General features: G+C 36.5%; 1 protein-coding gene across 6 annotated transcripts in view; it reads left to right on the plus strand.

The window, feature by feature from the left end:
• The window catches only part of LOC124156172, a 49,451-nt gene that overhangs the window by 26,451 nt on the left and 6,675 nt on the right, over positions 1 to 16,325 (plus strand). For all 6 annotated transcript variants that reach the window (XM_046530542.1, XM_046530540.1, XM_046530545.1 and 3 more), the window contains 5 exons: positions 9,767 to 9,847; positions 10,830 to 11,003; positions 11,831 to 11,964; positions 13,395 to 13,650; positions 15,496 to 15,636. In XM_046530542.1, the coding sequence (XP_046386498.1) occupies positions 9,767 to 9,847; positions 10,830 to 11,003; positions 11,831 to 11,964; positions 13,395 to 13,650; positions 15,496 to 15,636 (786 nt within the window). The remainder of the gene's footprint in view (positions 1 to 9,766; positions 9,848 to 10,829; positions 11,004 to 11,830; positions 11,965 to 13,394; positions 13,651 to 15,495; positions 15,637 to 16,325) is intronic.

Raw genomic sequence — 16,325 nt, forward strand, 5'->3', positions numbered from 1 at the left:
CTATCACTTGGGTTTGGGGTCGGGGGAATGGACCCGATGGAGCAGCACGCCACAAGAGAAATAATAGCATGCTAAAGCGAGATGTAAAGTTTGATAATGTTTGATATTTAAATATTAACTTTGATAGGTATTTTTTGTTGCGAGAAGTTTCATTGTTGAGGAGTGAAAAAAGAAAGTTGCTTGAATGAATGAGGCAAAAACGAAACTATATCTTGAAAAAAACAAAGAGGATTTGAAACAAAACAAACGTCTTAAGTAACAAAGTATAAAGTTAAAGTTAGGTCCAGAGAAAAAAGTTTTTCCCATCGCTAATTTAAAGTAACCAATGATCCATTTCTTCGTAGCGAGTTTTGATAAGTTTCCACTCAAATCAACGGAGAGATGCCAGAGTTGTTAGATCTTCACAATAGTTTTATAAACCAAATATTATTTTTACTAAAAAAATTTCAAGTATGCATTTCTACACCAAAATTCATATTTATTTCGAAATTAACGATATTTAGGCTTCACTATTGGAATTATTCAGCCTGGAAGGTCAAAGAGACAATTTAAAACGGATATCATCGTAAATCGTTCAGTAAAACGTGTTTCCTTGGTGTATGAATTAAAAAGCCGAGTTAGAGTTCGTTAAGTATAAATATAAAATACCATTTTAAATAAAAATAGAGAGGGCAAATAAGAACTATAATGTTTGATTGATGTATATCGATCAAGTATAGGATTGCTGTGATATGAATATTTCTTTTAATTTTCAATGTTTTGAAGGGGTTCTAACCTCCCCCTCACCCACCTAGCTACGCCACTGTCTCGAACATGAATATCGATTTACAACCCTTGATATAGTTCAATTCCCCGTTAAATACGGATATCACTGCCATCAGTGTTTTAAGTTGTGAATTTAGCATACCCATATAAAATCACTTTTGGGTAACCGTATAGAAAATCCCCACTTATAATATTCTTGGTATTCCGCACCGCCCTTCTTCAAATACGAATCACTCATTAAGTTTATCATGTAATTGTAATTTTGCGGAAACCACTAATGTAAATTTGTGTAACAACGGAGTGCATTCAAGCCGCATTTGAATCTAATGGAAGCTTTCAAAGAGGTGTACAGAGTGCACCGAAAAATGACTTTCTCTTCAGGATTCAATTTTCCCCACGCGGGATAGTTTAATTTTTTCTAATTCGGATAATATTAATCATTGACGACTTAGCCCTACAGTTTAAAATTTTGCGAAAATTCAGGCTGAATTTGGATACAAACCTCTGCAACTAAGCCATTTCGGTAATAACCGATATCGAGTATGCCTTTCAGAAATATATTTACGAAATTCAGAGGGTATTTAAAGAATCCTGTTGCTTTGCGATGCATAAGAATGATAAGATGTGTAACAAAAAATTTGTAGTTAAGACAACCCGTATGCAAAACAAAATATCTGGCTACGTGTGGCATCATTTAATGTTAACATTTTTGGGAGCCGCATTTGCGATGAATTGAGGATTTCTTCGTATGCTATTTTTTGCCGTTTTTAATTGTCTTTTTCAACTTACATACTGAAAGAATTCCGCTATTGAAGCCGAATAGAATCGAAGCAGAATAGAATCGTTAATTTCGAAATAAATATGAATTTTGGTGTAGAAATGCATGCTTGACATTTTTGAGTAAAATATTCCGTTTATAAACCTAAAGTGAAAGCGGAGATCTAGCAAGTTACAAACACCTTGGCATCTCTCCGTTGCTTCGTGTGGGAATTTATCAAACTCGGTACGAAGTAATGGATCATAGGTCACTTTTACTATGCAATGGGACAGTAAAACTTTTTTCCGTGGACGTTTTAAAACGTAGGATAAAATTTTTTTCCGTATTAAACATTTTATTTTTGCTGACATTTTTTTTACATTTCTTGTGTTAAATTTTTACCTGGAAAGGCAGGTCCTCATACCTCTTTTCATAATATTCCCGAGAAATATACACTGATATATTATCCAATTCAAGGATTAGATGTTACATAGGAATACTGAAATATAAAATGTGACGTTATTTCGAATGATTTGAGGCATCTGTAAAATCACATCCTCATACGCATTGTCAGTGGACTCCAATACGTATATCTCGGAGACTCGTAATTAAGAAACTTATGAAGAGACTGAATAAAGGAGCTAATTAAATGTAATACTAATTACATATGACAATTAGTTTCAGGGCTCTAAATCGATACGATATGCCACGAAGAGCGCCATCTATTAAATTATTGTAAAAAGTCATGGTTCGGCTCATCCTTATTCTCACCCAAACACGAGGCATTCTTACCACCGTAATGTCCATTAATTGGCAATAGTTAATGTTCCGTAATCTTTCTGCGTGTATTTTAACCGGACGTCGCGTTATCAAACATTGTTTTATTAGTAGATCAGTCGTAAGTCCATCTCACAATGAATCCATGATAAAGATACATTAAGCAGCATTTTCATTTTATTAATAAGCTATTTTTATACACCACTCAGCCATTAATTGCGCCAAGGTGCTTCCTTGCTATAATTTTTCATTATGGTCATTTTGCCTTTATTATTAACAAGTTGTTGCATGTACCAACGTTCCTTTGGCTTACTTACTGCCTGCAATCATATTTTCTTATTTCGCTAGCTCTCCATTGCCATTATTATTTTCTGTCTTTGAATTATAAATTGGAAATAATTACTTGCTTAATCCTGCCGTTGTTCCCGTAAGATCTTTCGCTGTCTATATCTTTAGGATTATTTCACTTATGCTCCAATTGTTTTTTGTTATCCAGGTAAAAACTATTATTTGAGAGAGCCGATAAAATAAAACTTTTTTTCAAATACGTAACAGGAGTATTTGCGGAGTTTGAAATATTTTCTCGATTTATAACTAATCTGTTCGACATCTGACATTTATTTATTCGATTTATCTTTCCTTACTTTGGATCCTTCTATCTTTTTTACGCGTAAATTAAGACGTCGGCCTCATAAATCCGACGTAATGGGGTGATTAATAGAGCCCTAGCTTCAAGACGCTAAATTATATTTTTGGCTACTCCATTAGACGATGACTCTGGCGTACTCACGCGAGGAATGACTAGTAAATACAAGTTTAAGAGCCACTGAAAATTCGAACAGCGAGCAAGTCTCAGCTATACAAGTCACTAAATGTTTATTTCTCGGCACTCTTTAAAAAAATTAACGCAGCTAAAAAAACTAAATTCTTTCATCGCATGAGAACGACGAAGAGAAGATTACATGCCTCCAATGAATGCCTGCGACCATAAAGTTTTTATGAAAGGCATTCTTGGAAGTTCCCGGAATAACTTCGTATACGCTCGTGTCAATCCCCCCAAGGCCGTAGCAAAATAGGGGGCCCAAATCACATGAAATATTTTAGGGGGCACAGTCTTACGTGAATGGCCCAAACTCTTTCAAGTGCTCTCAATCTCCTAATAAATCCGACTCCCCCTCTGAATTTCTGCATTTGGCCTTGGTTTCAGCAGATTGTTAACAGCCAACCTTATAGTGTGGAGTAGGAGAAATAGGATATTCAATTATTTCGTTAACAGTACACTCAGACTCCCCACGACAACTTCGAAAGTAGCGTGGGTGACACATGTAAGAAATAATTGTGGCCGAGCCTTGAAAACGTAAGGATTCGTCAAGCGTGCTGTGGGAAGATTTTCGGATGAAAAAGTAAAAGGGAGGTGCTATTTCGCACTCGTCCGGCCACAATCTACGAAAAGTCGTAGAAATTTCCTTCCTCATAGGATTTCTTTTCTTTACTGTAGAAACATTAAATCGTGGTTTCACTAGCAGTAGGACCCGCCCGCCTCTGTGACTGTGCGGTATTCCTCATCCCTTCCCTTCCACTCCTATCCACTCCTTGGAGGCGTCGTCGGGCTAATATCGCAGCGGCGCCTTCTTCCTTTCTCCTTCCATGTCCTCCCCCTTCCGTGGTGCAGGAGTAAACAGCGAAAGCTTAAAACCTGGCTCGGGAGTGTAACCATGCGAGCCCGCCCTTGAGTCCCGATCCTCTTGGTCCGGCCACACCTTGAATACGAAGCGGGCATATGGGATCCGGCGCAGACAGACTTAATCCGCGAACTGAATACAATGCAAAGAAAAGCTGCGCGATCCGTCAAAAACTGCTAAGAGCGTACAGAAAGCGTTATACAGAAGTTAAGCGAATCAGGCTGGGAGCCGCTGGAAACTCGGAGACTGCGCGCTAGGCTTAGATTGCCTGAACAATAGGGTGGTTTCCTATTATTTTTTTATTGCCTAAATCGAAAGATTATTACTCATGGAGTACGTATTTCACGCATTTAAATTTTTAAATGACGATATATATTTTTCGCGATTAAATGAAAAGTGAAAATTTTCAAGCGCGCGAAAACGCGACGGCTAAGTATGAATGCTGGGAAATCTCCGAGTGTCGTCGTTCTGGTTCCCGCTGCCGCAAGTGAGGTGACCTTGGGGTGAGGTTTTGGGCGCTGATACGACGCAGGATGCTAGCAGGTATCAGAGTACCCTGCTAGCTGGTAGCGCTTGGCTTAAATAAGGATTATTAATACCTTACCAACGAAGGAAACTTTCCGACCTTAGCCAGTTTTAATAGATGATTATTAAGACCTATTTCCCTGAGCTCTGTGCCTCATGCATGCATTGGTAACTAGGTCCCAGTGACGTCACATGGAGTGGCATTGCATGGGCGCCAATCTGGCCTTTTTCAAATGAGGATAAAATTGACCATTGCCATTCGTCTAAACCGGTATTTCTAAAACCAAATAATTTGTATATTATGAATACACTGATGGTGGGTCACGAATCGCAATCAATGCCTTCCGTTTTCTTTGGTGAAGGAAACTACCCTATTGAGAATGGATATCAAGCAGACCGACACGGAGAACATCATATAAGAACCCCCAACATATTTCTCAATCCGACAGGAACGATAAATTAAGAGATATTTTTCCGAACGGATAGGTATAGGAATTCGTTTTTCCCCAAAACAATAAAGTACTTAAATAAATGCTAGGCGGAACTTCGTTGGCGCATTTCCTTTTCATCGGTTAAACAAACACCCTCGACACATTCCATTTGAGACGGCTTGCGGGGCAGTATGTAGGTGTACCTAGTCTAACAAATAACAAAACTGATTAAATCACATCCTTGACACCGGAATTACATTAACACACAAATTACAGATTTAAAGGCGAGAGAAATACGATCAAATAAGATAAGATAATTACCATCTGAGTAAGTTAAAAAATGAAGTTATGTTTTTCTCGCTGAATGTTGGTCACGCGGGGAATGTAGTTAAAGGGAAGCACAACTTCAAATCAACAGTTAATCAGACGAAACTGTCCCTAGTAAAGAATTTATGAAAGAAGAATTGTGTGAGAAAATTTATTCGGAAATCATAATTTAGACTCTTAAGATATTGAGCACAGCTCTGATGGAAAAATCAGCACTCGACATCTAACCGTACCGCTCTTTTTATGGAAAATCCTCATCCATTAATCCTTGGGGAAGCTTGATAAAATAATTATATAATATAAAATTTATACACAATGTAAATATCACATCAAAATTCGATATTAGATATTCTAAGGTGAGATGTATTTATCAAAAATAACATGCTTAATAATTTCTTCCCTCGTTTTAAAAAGGCACCTTCGAATTAATGTATTATAGTATTTCCGATACATGCGCATTTTTCTGCAAACACGGACAATGAAGCGAGGAAAAATAATGATAGATGCACTCACCGTTAGGAGGAACAAATTGAGCGAGTAGCGGAACCTGGGTTTCTCCTCATTGTAATCCTATGACTAAATCACCAAAATAAATCTCATCTGAGAGTGGAATGCTACGAAGTCTTCGCTCATTTACTGTGTACACAGCCTCAAATAAGTAAGGAGCTCGATAAGGATTATTATCTACGCTGGACACCATAATCAAACAATGGAGTTGACTCGAGCGGGTCAAATACACCCATTTTGTGCCCACTCACCGGAACGAACGACTTCCCGCCCGCATTCGATGGAGGTTAGGCTTGTTGCCGACGTCTTAGGATATAATTTGCAACCGCCCGAGCGAGGCCAGCATCGCGACGCGCTTCCGAGCTCGTGGGCGTTCAGCCGAGTGAAATATTCCGCTTGCGTCCGCGCACTCTTGTCCGAAATTGACAATAATTGTTTAAAAACTAGTTTAATCTTATTGAATATGAAACCGGGAGGCAGTGACGGATACAGAAAAAACTTAAGAGGGGGCGGGGGTCGCAAAAGATATTTTAAGCAGCCAATTTTTGTCGTAATGAAAAATAATCGAGTTACATGCAAAATTTAAGATTTTTATTTAAACTGATTATACGCATATACAATACGATGCTATCTTATGATATAAAAGAGTTACAATTGTGGTTCTGTAATGTTCGGCAATGCGGACAACCCCGCAAGGGGGCGTGCCCTCCATTTGTATCTGACACTGTCAGGAGATCAAGAAGACTAATAAGGAATCCGAAATTTATACTTGTTCATTCACAAAAATGCTGCGCACAAAATGATTCCCAATACTATATCACTACATGTGTAATCATCCTGAAATTTTCTTCAGCAATGCCGTACCATTGTCCAACAAATAAAGCAGTCAGTCCAGTGAGAGAATATATTTATCGCAGCAAAAATATTGAAAAATGTGCTATTGAAAAACGTAACCATCTCTCAGATATAAGTGGTGTTCTTCTGTGACATGTAAATATAATAAGTCAATGAAAATGAATGACTAGAATTTCTGCTAACCAATAGCTGCAACTCTTTAGCATGAGATCTTATGATGGTATTTCCCTTAACCTGTTGGGGTGAGAAGTAGTAGACTAATGCAGGTTCCTAAAGAAGGGATTTTCATGAGACTGATATCATTCATGAATGAAATTTTTTCATTTGAAAAATAGGGAAAAAACACTTTCGAAGAAAATGTATCATCAATTTTAACCTTTCTCAACCAAAATTGAATTCCTTGAGCTGTAGTCCATTCTAACCAGCCTGAAATGGGACAAAATATAGTTAAACCCCTCCTGCGTGAAGCAGCTGAAACCAGTTGACCTGTCACACAATGCTTCCACTTGACAGACAGGTCAACCAGGTTTTGGCTTCCCACCCCGTGGATTCAGGTTCATATCTTGGTGGTCACTATGACATTACACAGAATGACTGATTCGTGCTTGAGTGCTTGCAGAGGAAACTTAATACACAACGCCCATTCATCGGATGGGACAGAAGGCCGTGGTCCACTTGGCATCTTTCGTTGGGAGCAGGCTACACTGACACCTGGTTTCTCTTCACCCTTCCTACCTAACCCTTCCCTCACAGTCTACAAATGACCTCAGCCTCCTCTAAATACCATACCTTGAGCAGTGGTGGCTCGTGAGTCAAAATTTTTTAATATTATGTGTATTTTAGTGAGTTTTTAAGGCAATCTAGATATTAAATTAGTGGTGCCATATGTTCCGCATTTTTTTAACAAAAACATAATAAAGTTTGATTAATAAATACCATATACAGTAGAGTGTTGGTCACACAGATTGGCTTAGTTCAGACTCTCAATTGTACGGATCAATGATCTTGAAAAATAAAAATATATTTGTTGCAACATTTTGCAAATAAAAACAAAAATACGTAACTTTATGTTTTAGCACCTACATTCTTCATGCGGATATGCCCACCGTACACTAGTGATGATCATTTTGCAATCATAATGCTTTCTTTGTAAAATCTATGCAATATTTGCAATGATTTATGTAGCAATGAGACTTGTAACACGTAAAAAACACTAACAATCACTAACTTGATTAACTCAACTACAACTAGGCCTATTTGCATACCAATCACTCATTCAATAAAACAATTTACACACAATAAGTCAACTGGTCACCAAAACAAGGTATTCTGCAATGCTGCAACACCAAGTAGATGCCAGATTGTAATTCCGCTGGGTGGAGCAGCAATGTCAACTCACTAGAAACATATGTTGCTCTGCGCATGCTCGGGCAGCGTTCCAAGACTTCCATAAGGCACAAGCTTAGACACGTCATAGCACCAGCAGCCCCCACCAATACTACTCTTCATAAAACTGCATGGTTATGGATTGGGGCATTCTGGCCATTTTTGATGTATGCAACTGAAAAAACACTTTGGTTAATTAGATGTATAATTATAATTGAATAGGTACATACTTAATTATTTTTCCTTTTTTCAAATCTTTGGGAGGGGCGGCATCCGAGAGTCCTTATGGGAAAGCCGCCACTGACCTTGAGGGAATTAATACGTACAGTTCATGAAAGCAAATGAGTGTGAATGAGAGTAGGTCACCTCTAGCTGGACAAGAATCAGGTCATAACCACAGTGAGGATATCTGTCCTCAGGTGTCCCCTTCTCCTATCTTTGTTGGACTTTCATATCTCAAACGGGAAGGAGATGAAGTAACACTGAAGGGAAACAGATATCTTCCCTTGACCATCGGTTTTGACCATGGCCTCTTTGAGTGTGGATGCCACTGCAAAAAAGGATACAGATTGATTACTTAAGTTATTCAGATAGATTCAAAATTTTTAGTTTTGGTGAAAGCAGTGGTAGTGAGATGAAGTTCAAGAGATCATAGGCAGATTTAAGAGGGGGGGGGGGCACGGTGGCACATGCCCCCCAGACGTTTGACCCTTTTACTGCCAGCCCATTTCAGGTGGGATGTACGAAGATTGCCAAGGCTATTTTCCGGAATTTGCAACATTTCAGATTTAAACATTTTTCAGCAGCTTAATTTTATTTAATATGTCTAAATTTTTCCCAATTCCTAAGATATATTTTAACCATATATAGATAATGGGGTTTACTTAAATTATAGCCGTTGAAAAGGCCACAATCACGAAAAAAAAAGTGAAATAATTCGGGCCGATAAATCGGCCCCTGGCAGTTTTCGCTCAACCAGCAATGGCTGATATATCGGCCTGGTGGCAGTAAAAGGGTTAGAAAATAGAAAAGATTTTTCATACGGTTATCATTAAGTTCATTTTATTTTGTGTATTTTGGAGCCTCAATCATTTAATTTAATATTCATAACTTTTATATCAAAATAAAGAGAATATTTTTTACAGTTATTGTTGTATTTTGTTTTTAATCTCAAATATGAGAAGAACTGTCAGACCCTTGTGCCCCCCAGAAAAAAATCATGGATCTGCCCCTGGAAGAGATAATGTGGTGTCGTATCATGAATGAGACTAATACAGCCCATTTTTAGGTTGCAAGATCATTGGAGATGTAATTTGTTTTTTTTATTTATGTGGTTAGTTTATAGAAGACCTGAGATCTTGTCATGATTAAGCTGTCAAAAGAGAAAATTAAGGGAAAAATACCACTGAGGCAAGAGAGTACGTAATTAAATTTCCAGTACGATAGAGAGCTTTATGTGGCCAGTGCTCAGTGGCTTAGGTAGGAGTGCAGGTTAAAATATCTAAATTTCATTTGGGAAGGGTCAAATTGATCACAAATGATCATCAAAAGGATTTTTTCGCTGCTTTTTTTAACAGAAGAACAAATTCTTAGGAATGCTAAATCTCATTAAATGATAACGAGGATTTTAACCAGTCACGGGTAAAAATGCTTTTATAAATAGTTTATCCAATAACCATTTGCATGGCCTTTATTATTACAATTGATACGCATTCACATATTGATGATGCTAATAATTATGATTAAATTTTCAGCTGTCATATTTCCAACAGCATGGGATTATCTTCAAAGCCTTGGGGTGGAGGAGGAGTACATGCTAGGCATAACTGTATCAGGTGAGCAAGGTCAACGAATCCAAGATAAACTTCTGGCCAAAACTGAGCAAATAATATCAATACATTGAGTTGAAACACATTTATTTATTTATGAAAATAATGTATAATTCATAGGTTTGATGTTTGTGCACATGTGTTAGGGTGGATCAAAAACGGGCCAACATCACAGATCATTTCCCAAGGGATGCCTGAAATTTTTGAAATTTTTATCAAATTACAGGAGGTATATTTTAAAAAGTGAATTGTTGCATTTTAAAAGATGCTGTGACCTTCTTGGAACTGAACGAGTGATGACGACTTTTTAAAACATATTTTTAATCAATTCCTCTATTTATGTAAAACATGATGAATGAAATTCTTTACACACAAAATCCAGAAAAACACATAGAATATCAAGAATTCCCAAAAATTTGTGTAAAAACCTATTTTGGTCAGGTTGAAGTGGAAATCCTCAGCCTGGGGAAAAATTATTTTAAATACCATCTAGTCATAGCGAAAGTTTAAGAATGGCTTCCCTCGGGAAAGGATTTGAGACATTAGCTCTTTTTTGATCAACCCTAATGCTTTAAAACTTCAACTTTCATTTTTATTGAGTACATACTTCTGTGCTTTAACTCCCGTGAATCACACAAGTATTTGATTACTTTTGCCCTAGCCTCCAGTGGACTTAAGTGAGATAAACGAACCACCATTTAAACGCTTTTTCATTAAGAGGTTATGTTCTTCAAATTTTCATGGCAAATAAGTCAGAAAAATGAGAAAAAGGATCAATGCATGGGAAATTATAGGTCACCTCATTTTCCAAACACTATCTAAAATAAATTGAAAAGTTAGTGATTGAACCTATATTCTGAAAAACTTTCAATTGGTAATCAGACATATGAAAGTGAGCAATATGGTGGAAAGATATCTGAACTTTTTAATTATATTGATAAAAGTTCACACTCAACTATTATTTTTAATATACACTAAATATTTGCAGCATACAGTCTCAGTGGAGCCTTTGCTGGAATCCTGGGAGGATATTTGGCTGATATCTACCCTCAAAAAACAAGATTATTCAGTGGCTTATGTTCCCTGGTGATGGTTTGTGGCAACTTGCAATACACGGTGGGATATGACCCATGGAATGTTGTAGGAAGCCGATTAATTTGTGGTGAGTTCAATTTTTTTTACCATTTCCTTCATTTTAGTGGAGGAGTAGGTATGAGAGTCGTTCAATAAGCTCTCAGAATTTCTGAGAGATGGCTCTTTTAGTATAAAAAATTAATTTTAACCCTACAAGCAGCACTCAAGACCAGCTGATAGAGTCTTCCATCCCATAGTTTCGTTGATTGAACAGGAGTTTCCAAAATTCTAGCTTTTGGACAGCTTAAAGTGTTGCGAAAATTCTTCGAAAAATCTATAGTGCCGAAAGGATATCAAGTTCAAAAATTAAAAAACTGACTCAAAATATGTAATTTGTTTCTCTATCTTGTTCTGAAGACTTACTGAATGATTCTCATATGATCATGATGAGTAATGAATATTGCAACTCATTTGTAGAGGCACAAGATTTTTTTAATCCCTTTTCAGAGGACCAAGATCTCTTTTTGTGAAATGATGGGAAACATAAAGATTATTAGGATAAAGAAATTTGTTTGCTCTCTAGTGGAAAAAGTAAAAAAATTTCATCATAATAAATTATCATGCAATTTTCATATAAGGCCATAAAATTTCCACCATCCCAAATAATTTTGAACTTTCATAACTCACGAAAAATTCACTTACTGTTACCAAACATTGTAAATATGTATTCATGAAAATATAAATATGATGGGATGTTACATTAAGTTCTAGTTTATGAGCTAATACCATAAATGGTACTCAACTACCCTCATTTATCGTAATCAACTGTACGTAGTATGTGCATACATTGAGAAATGCCTAAACCTTAAATCTCAGAAAACTAAGCTTACTTTAATCTAAATGTGACAATTCAAGGTTTGGGAACAGCAGCAGGAGCAACACTGCTGGCTTATATTTGCCGAGTGACGACAGCTAGAGAGAGGACAGCAATTTTATCCATATGCAACGCTGCCAGGCAAGTTGGTGTACTAGTAGGACCAGCATTTCAGGTAAATAAGAAGGATCTGCATTCAAGTACCATAAATCTTAGGGCTCCTTCACATAAGGCCACTTGCGTTGTCAAGTGGACTTATGAGATCCGTCCTTGTAGTCGGCACACAACGCAACAGCACGTGTACTGTTGGTGGTTGAGATGGAGTCTATAGGTGCTTCTGTGATGATCTATTTTGAACAATGTCGTGCTTTGATTGGTACAACTAGTATTTGCCACCATGTGGTCACATATGAAGTGTCTCTCATAATTTGAAATGGTATGCCTTCAAAGTCATTTCCTTTAAAAAATAATGATATTGGTCAAATACCACAACTTTCACTAACACTGTAGTTTTGTGCTTAAGTGGAATTACTGCTTATTGATAGACTATACAGAAGCATGAATCATTTACTTCTCAATTTTAATAGATGACAAGTTCACGCAATTCTAAATATTTTAAATTAAAATATGTATTTCATTTCATACAAATGCATGGAAAAAAATCTGAAATTCATATACTTATTTTCTCCCTTGAATCCCATAGTTAACCAGATATACAGGGTGGTAGGAAATTCACTAATGCATTATAGAGTAATAATTGTTCTCAATGAAATGCTTACAAATGTTTTGCTCAGTTGCACTATTTACGAGCTATGTACTTGTGATTGAAGAAACTGGCCCGACAAAGCGAACAGACTGAATTTCACTCTCGAATCAAATCAAACATCACCTTTTCCGTAGCATAACAAAACAGGTGTTTCAGTAGTGCAAGCGGCAAGAAGGAAGACTTCCAGTCCAAAGATTTTTGGTTTGAATGGTGCTCGATGTTCAAGTTGGTTCAAGAGTAAAATTCAATCCTTTAACTTTATCTGGCTGCTGCTTCAAAACCACTATCGGTTGGACAACACCACCTCTCTAAGGACATTCGTTTTGCCTGCACTACGCTCTGATTGACTACCTTCAGTCGCGAATAGTTCCAACAGTGCAACTAAACAAAAAATATCTAAGTAATTTTTTGTTGAGAATAACTTGCTCTGTAACATCCAAGGTAGCGTATCAGTTAATGTCTGATCAGTCTGCATATAGTTTCCTATACTTTTTAAGCTGTGTAAATTATTTTCCATGGAAATGTAACAGTGTAATTGATACCTCCAATGCACAAATGCTCAACAATCGCCCACTGAATCAAATCCGCTTGTCTGGGAGCCCAACAGTATAAATGCGCTCAGCTGGCAGTATCCGGAGCACAAAAGCTCAACTCCAAAGTTTGGAGAATTGGAGGTGAGGGTTTATGCTCTGACTACTGCCAGCTGAGCGGATTCGTATTGTTGGGTTCCTGGAAGAGCGGATTTGAATCGGAAGGCGATTGTTGAGTGTTTGTGCTGTGGAGGTATCGAAACGTGAGTGCTTCACTAACATGTTTTATTTTCTTGACTTTTAAAAAAGGCACTACTCACTCAAGTCAACTTGCAAATTGGTCCCATAATGGTGAACCACACGAATGCAGCTGGGCTGTTGATGGCAGTTCTATGGGTTGTTGGGTTCCTTCCTCTCCTCGTATTTGTGGGTAAATTTGAGTACACACATCATCCGCTATCAGACTATGATGAACTGCCCCGAGACGACGATGCTTCTAAGCCATACTCCGGTAACACAACACTCACCATGTCATCCCTATTCAATCATTCTGCAATTAAGAAAGGTAAGAAAGATCAAATAATGCCAGATCACACAGCATAATACTAGCACACTTTGTATGTATATGGAGGCTCCTACACAGCAATTGACAAATACTTTCCCCAGAACCAAAATCTTATGACCAAAACATTTTAACATTATAGTAAAAATTAATTATTTCAAACTAATTTGACATTATTTTCACAATCTTTTGCAATTTAAAATCTCTTCAGTTTTTTTATTGATGAAGTATATAATTTTAAATATTTTTAAAGCATTAAACATTAAGTTAAAAAATATTATCAAATTATACTTATTGTACTTTCTGGAATTTCAAATTATTGGGTATTGATTTCTTCATGGTTAAAATTATTTTGAAGATACAAGAACATTATAAAATAAGAAATACAAAATAAAGAAATGAATTACAGTAACAAAGAAATAAAAAGGCATTTTTTAATGTGCTACATGGTAGTTTTGGGCTTAAGTGGAATGACTGTCTGTATATCTAAACAGGATGACTAACTTCCATCATATTAATCCCTTTTCTGAAGTTAAATGATGTTTAAACAATGCCAACCTTATTTTTATATAATTTTAACATCGTTTTCAGTAACAGTCACACTGATTTTTACACTTATTCAGTACCTACTAATTTTGGATACTTTTTTCAAAGATTCACTGAATAAATTTAAATATGTATATTATTGAAAACTGATTTTAAAATTATCAAAAGGATATTGTATTAACAAAAAAAAACTTTTAAAGTATCTCTCACCTGATTTGAAAACTGCAAAAAATTTGAATCATTAGGTACTTTTTAAGGTATGAAAATCACCTTTAAAATGTATCCTCAACATTTCTTGCTATGCTTAGGTTCAGAATACGATAAATGATTTTGACTAATGTGTCATGAATAGTATGATACGGTTAAATGGGCATGAAACTCATTGAGTAAACTTAAAAAATGCCTGAGCCAATGAAGACCCTTCCCTTTGTTTGTAGGATGTTTTACAGGCTCGCCATAAAATACGTATCTCCAAAAAATATTTATGCATGTGTATTCAATCCTTTTCCTACATATAATATGAGGGTCATTATACTCGAGTATATCTCGTCTTTGCTCAACAGCACTTCGTACACAAGCCAACCATAGCAAAGGGGTTAGATTCAGCACTTTTTCTCTCACCTAATTACTTGAAGACATTACCTTAACCAGTGGCACAGGGAGGGGGGGTTTTGGGGGATAAACCCCCCCCCCCCCCCCAGAGCTGAGGGAAACTTTTATGCTTAATCCATTTTACTTAATTTGATTAATGTACTTACAGAAGAGTGTAAGGATTAATAAAATATCCCTCAGAAAGACATAAAACTTACCATTTTGAACCATTAATCATAAAAAAATTTCTAGGGGAGGGCCCCCTCACTTCCCACTTATCATAGTGGGTATACCACACACCTCAGGTCTAGTTGCTCCTAAAAAAACCCCTAGCCTTAATTCCTAGTGGCACCCCTGACTGTAACCATCTGTCTTGGACAGAGATTGCATGAACATGCTAAAATGTTATTGGCATCATTAAATACCCCCGAGCCTGAGGCTTCAGCACAATGAACTGATATGCATTGGTGAACTGATGACATACGGCATTGACTAGTTTTTCAAGAAAACAGTGAACTAAATTAGATTCTAAAAAAATCAAGCTCGAATCACTAATTTCAGTGAGTGACAACAAAGCATTCCTTTTCCTATCCATATTTAATTTCCTCGAAAGGAAGAGAAAATGTGCATGAGCTGAGGAAGAAAGTTCATGTACTTCAATAAATTGATAACTTGAAGAATGTTAACTCAATTAATTACTTCTTCCAACAGATCCAATCCAAATCACTGACTTTACTCCATGGAGTGAGGAGAATTTAAAATCCAAAAGATATAAAACTTCACATACAGAAGCAGAGATTGGAAACCACATAGGAGTTGAGAATACAAAGGAGCCTGATACAGCAAGTTTACGTGAGTACAAATCAGAATAAGAACAAGACTTCATACACCTCGGAAAATAATCTCTTAATTTATTATTCTAAGAGCTAGCAACCATAGATATTCATAATCATACCTTATCAAGAGTGAAGAATTTCCAGGAGCTATATTTTAATGGTATATAAATCCTCATTCAGTGAATTTCTTTCCTTGAGTTGCATATGTACCACTAGGGTATTGCTGGTACACATTTTGTAGGTACTATTTGCTGGCCACTTCTTTAAAGCTTGTTTCACAAGATACTCAATCCAGCACATGACCAAGCAGACTAGCAGGTTCATACCAGGTACCTATTGACTCATTTGCTCCAGCTTACAATTTTTCTTTGGAACAGAGAATAAAATTAAACTTTAAAAGTGAACTATTAACTAAATACCACCATAAAACCATAAAACTGACCAAATAAACCATAAAACTGACAGAACAATTCAGTTTACATCAAGAATAACTTCAAAAATATTTTACATCATTTAGACATAAACTCAACAAATAATTACTTTCTATTCATGGTTGACTTTCTGTCTCAATGATCTTGCGTCTTCAAAATACAAAAATATGACTACCTTTGATGTTGAATCTAACAGTTAAAGGTAGTGTATTATAAGAACAAATAAAATGAAATAAGAAGAAAGAAAATGCATTTCTTATTTCCTGCAAACATC

This window comes from Ischnura elegans, chromosome 3 (assembly GCF_921293095.1).
Source record: "Ischnura elegans chromosome 3, ioIscEleg1.1, whole genome shotgun sequence".
NCBI classification, from domain to species: Eukaryota; Metazoa; Arthropoda; class Insecta; order Odonata; family Coenagrionidae; genus Ischnura; species Ischnura elegans.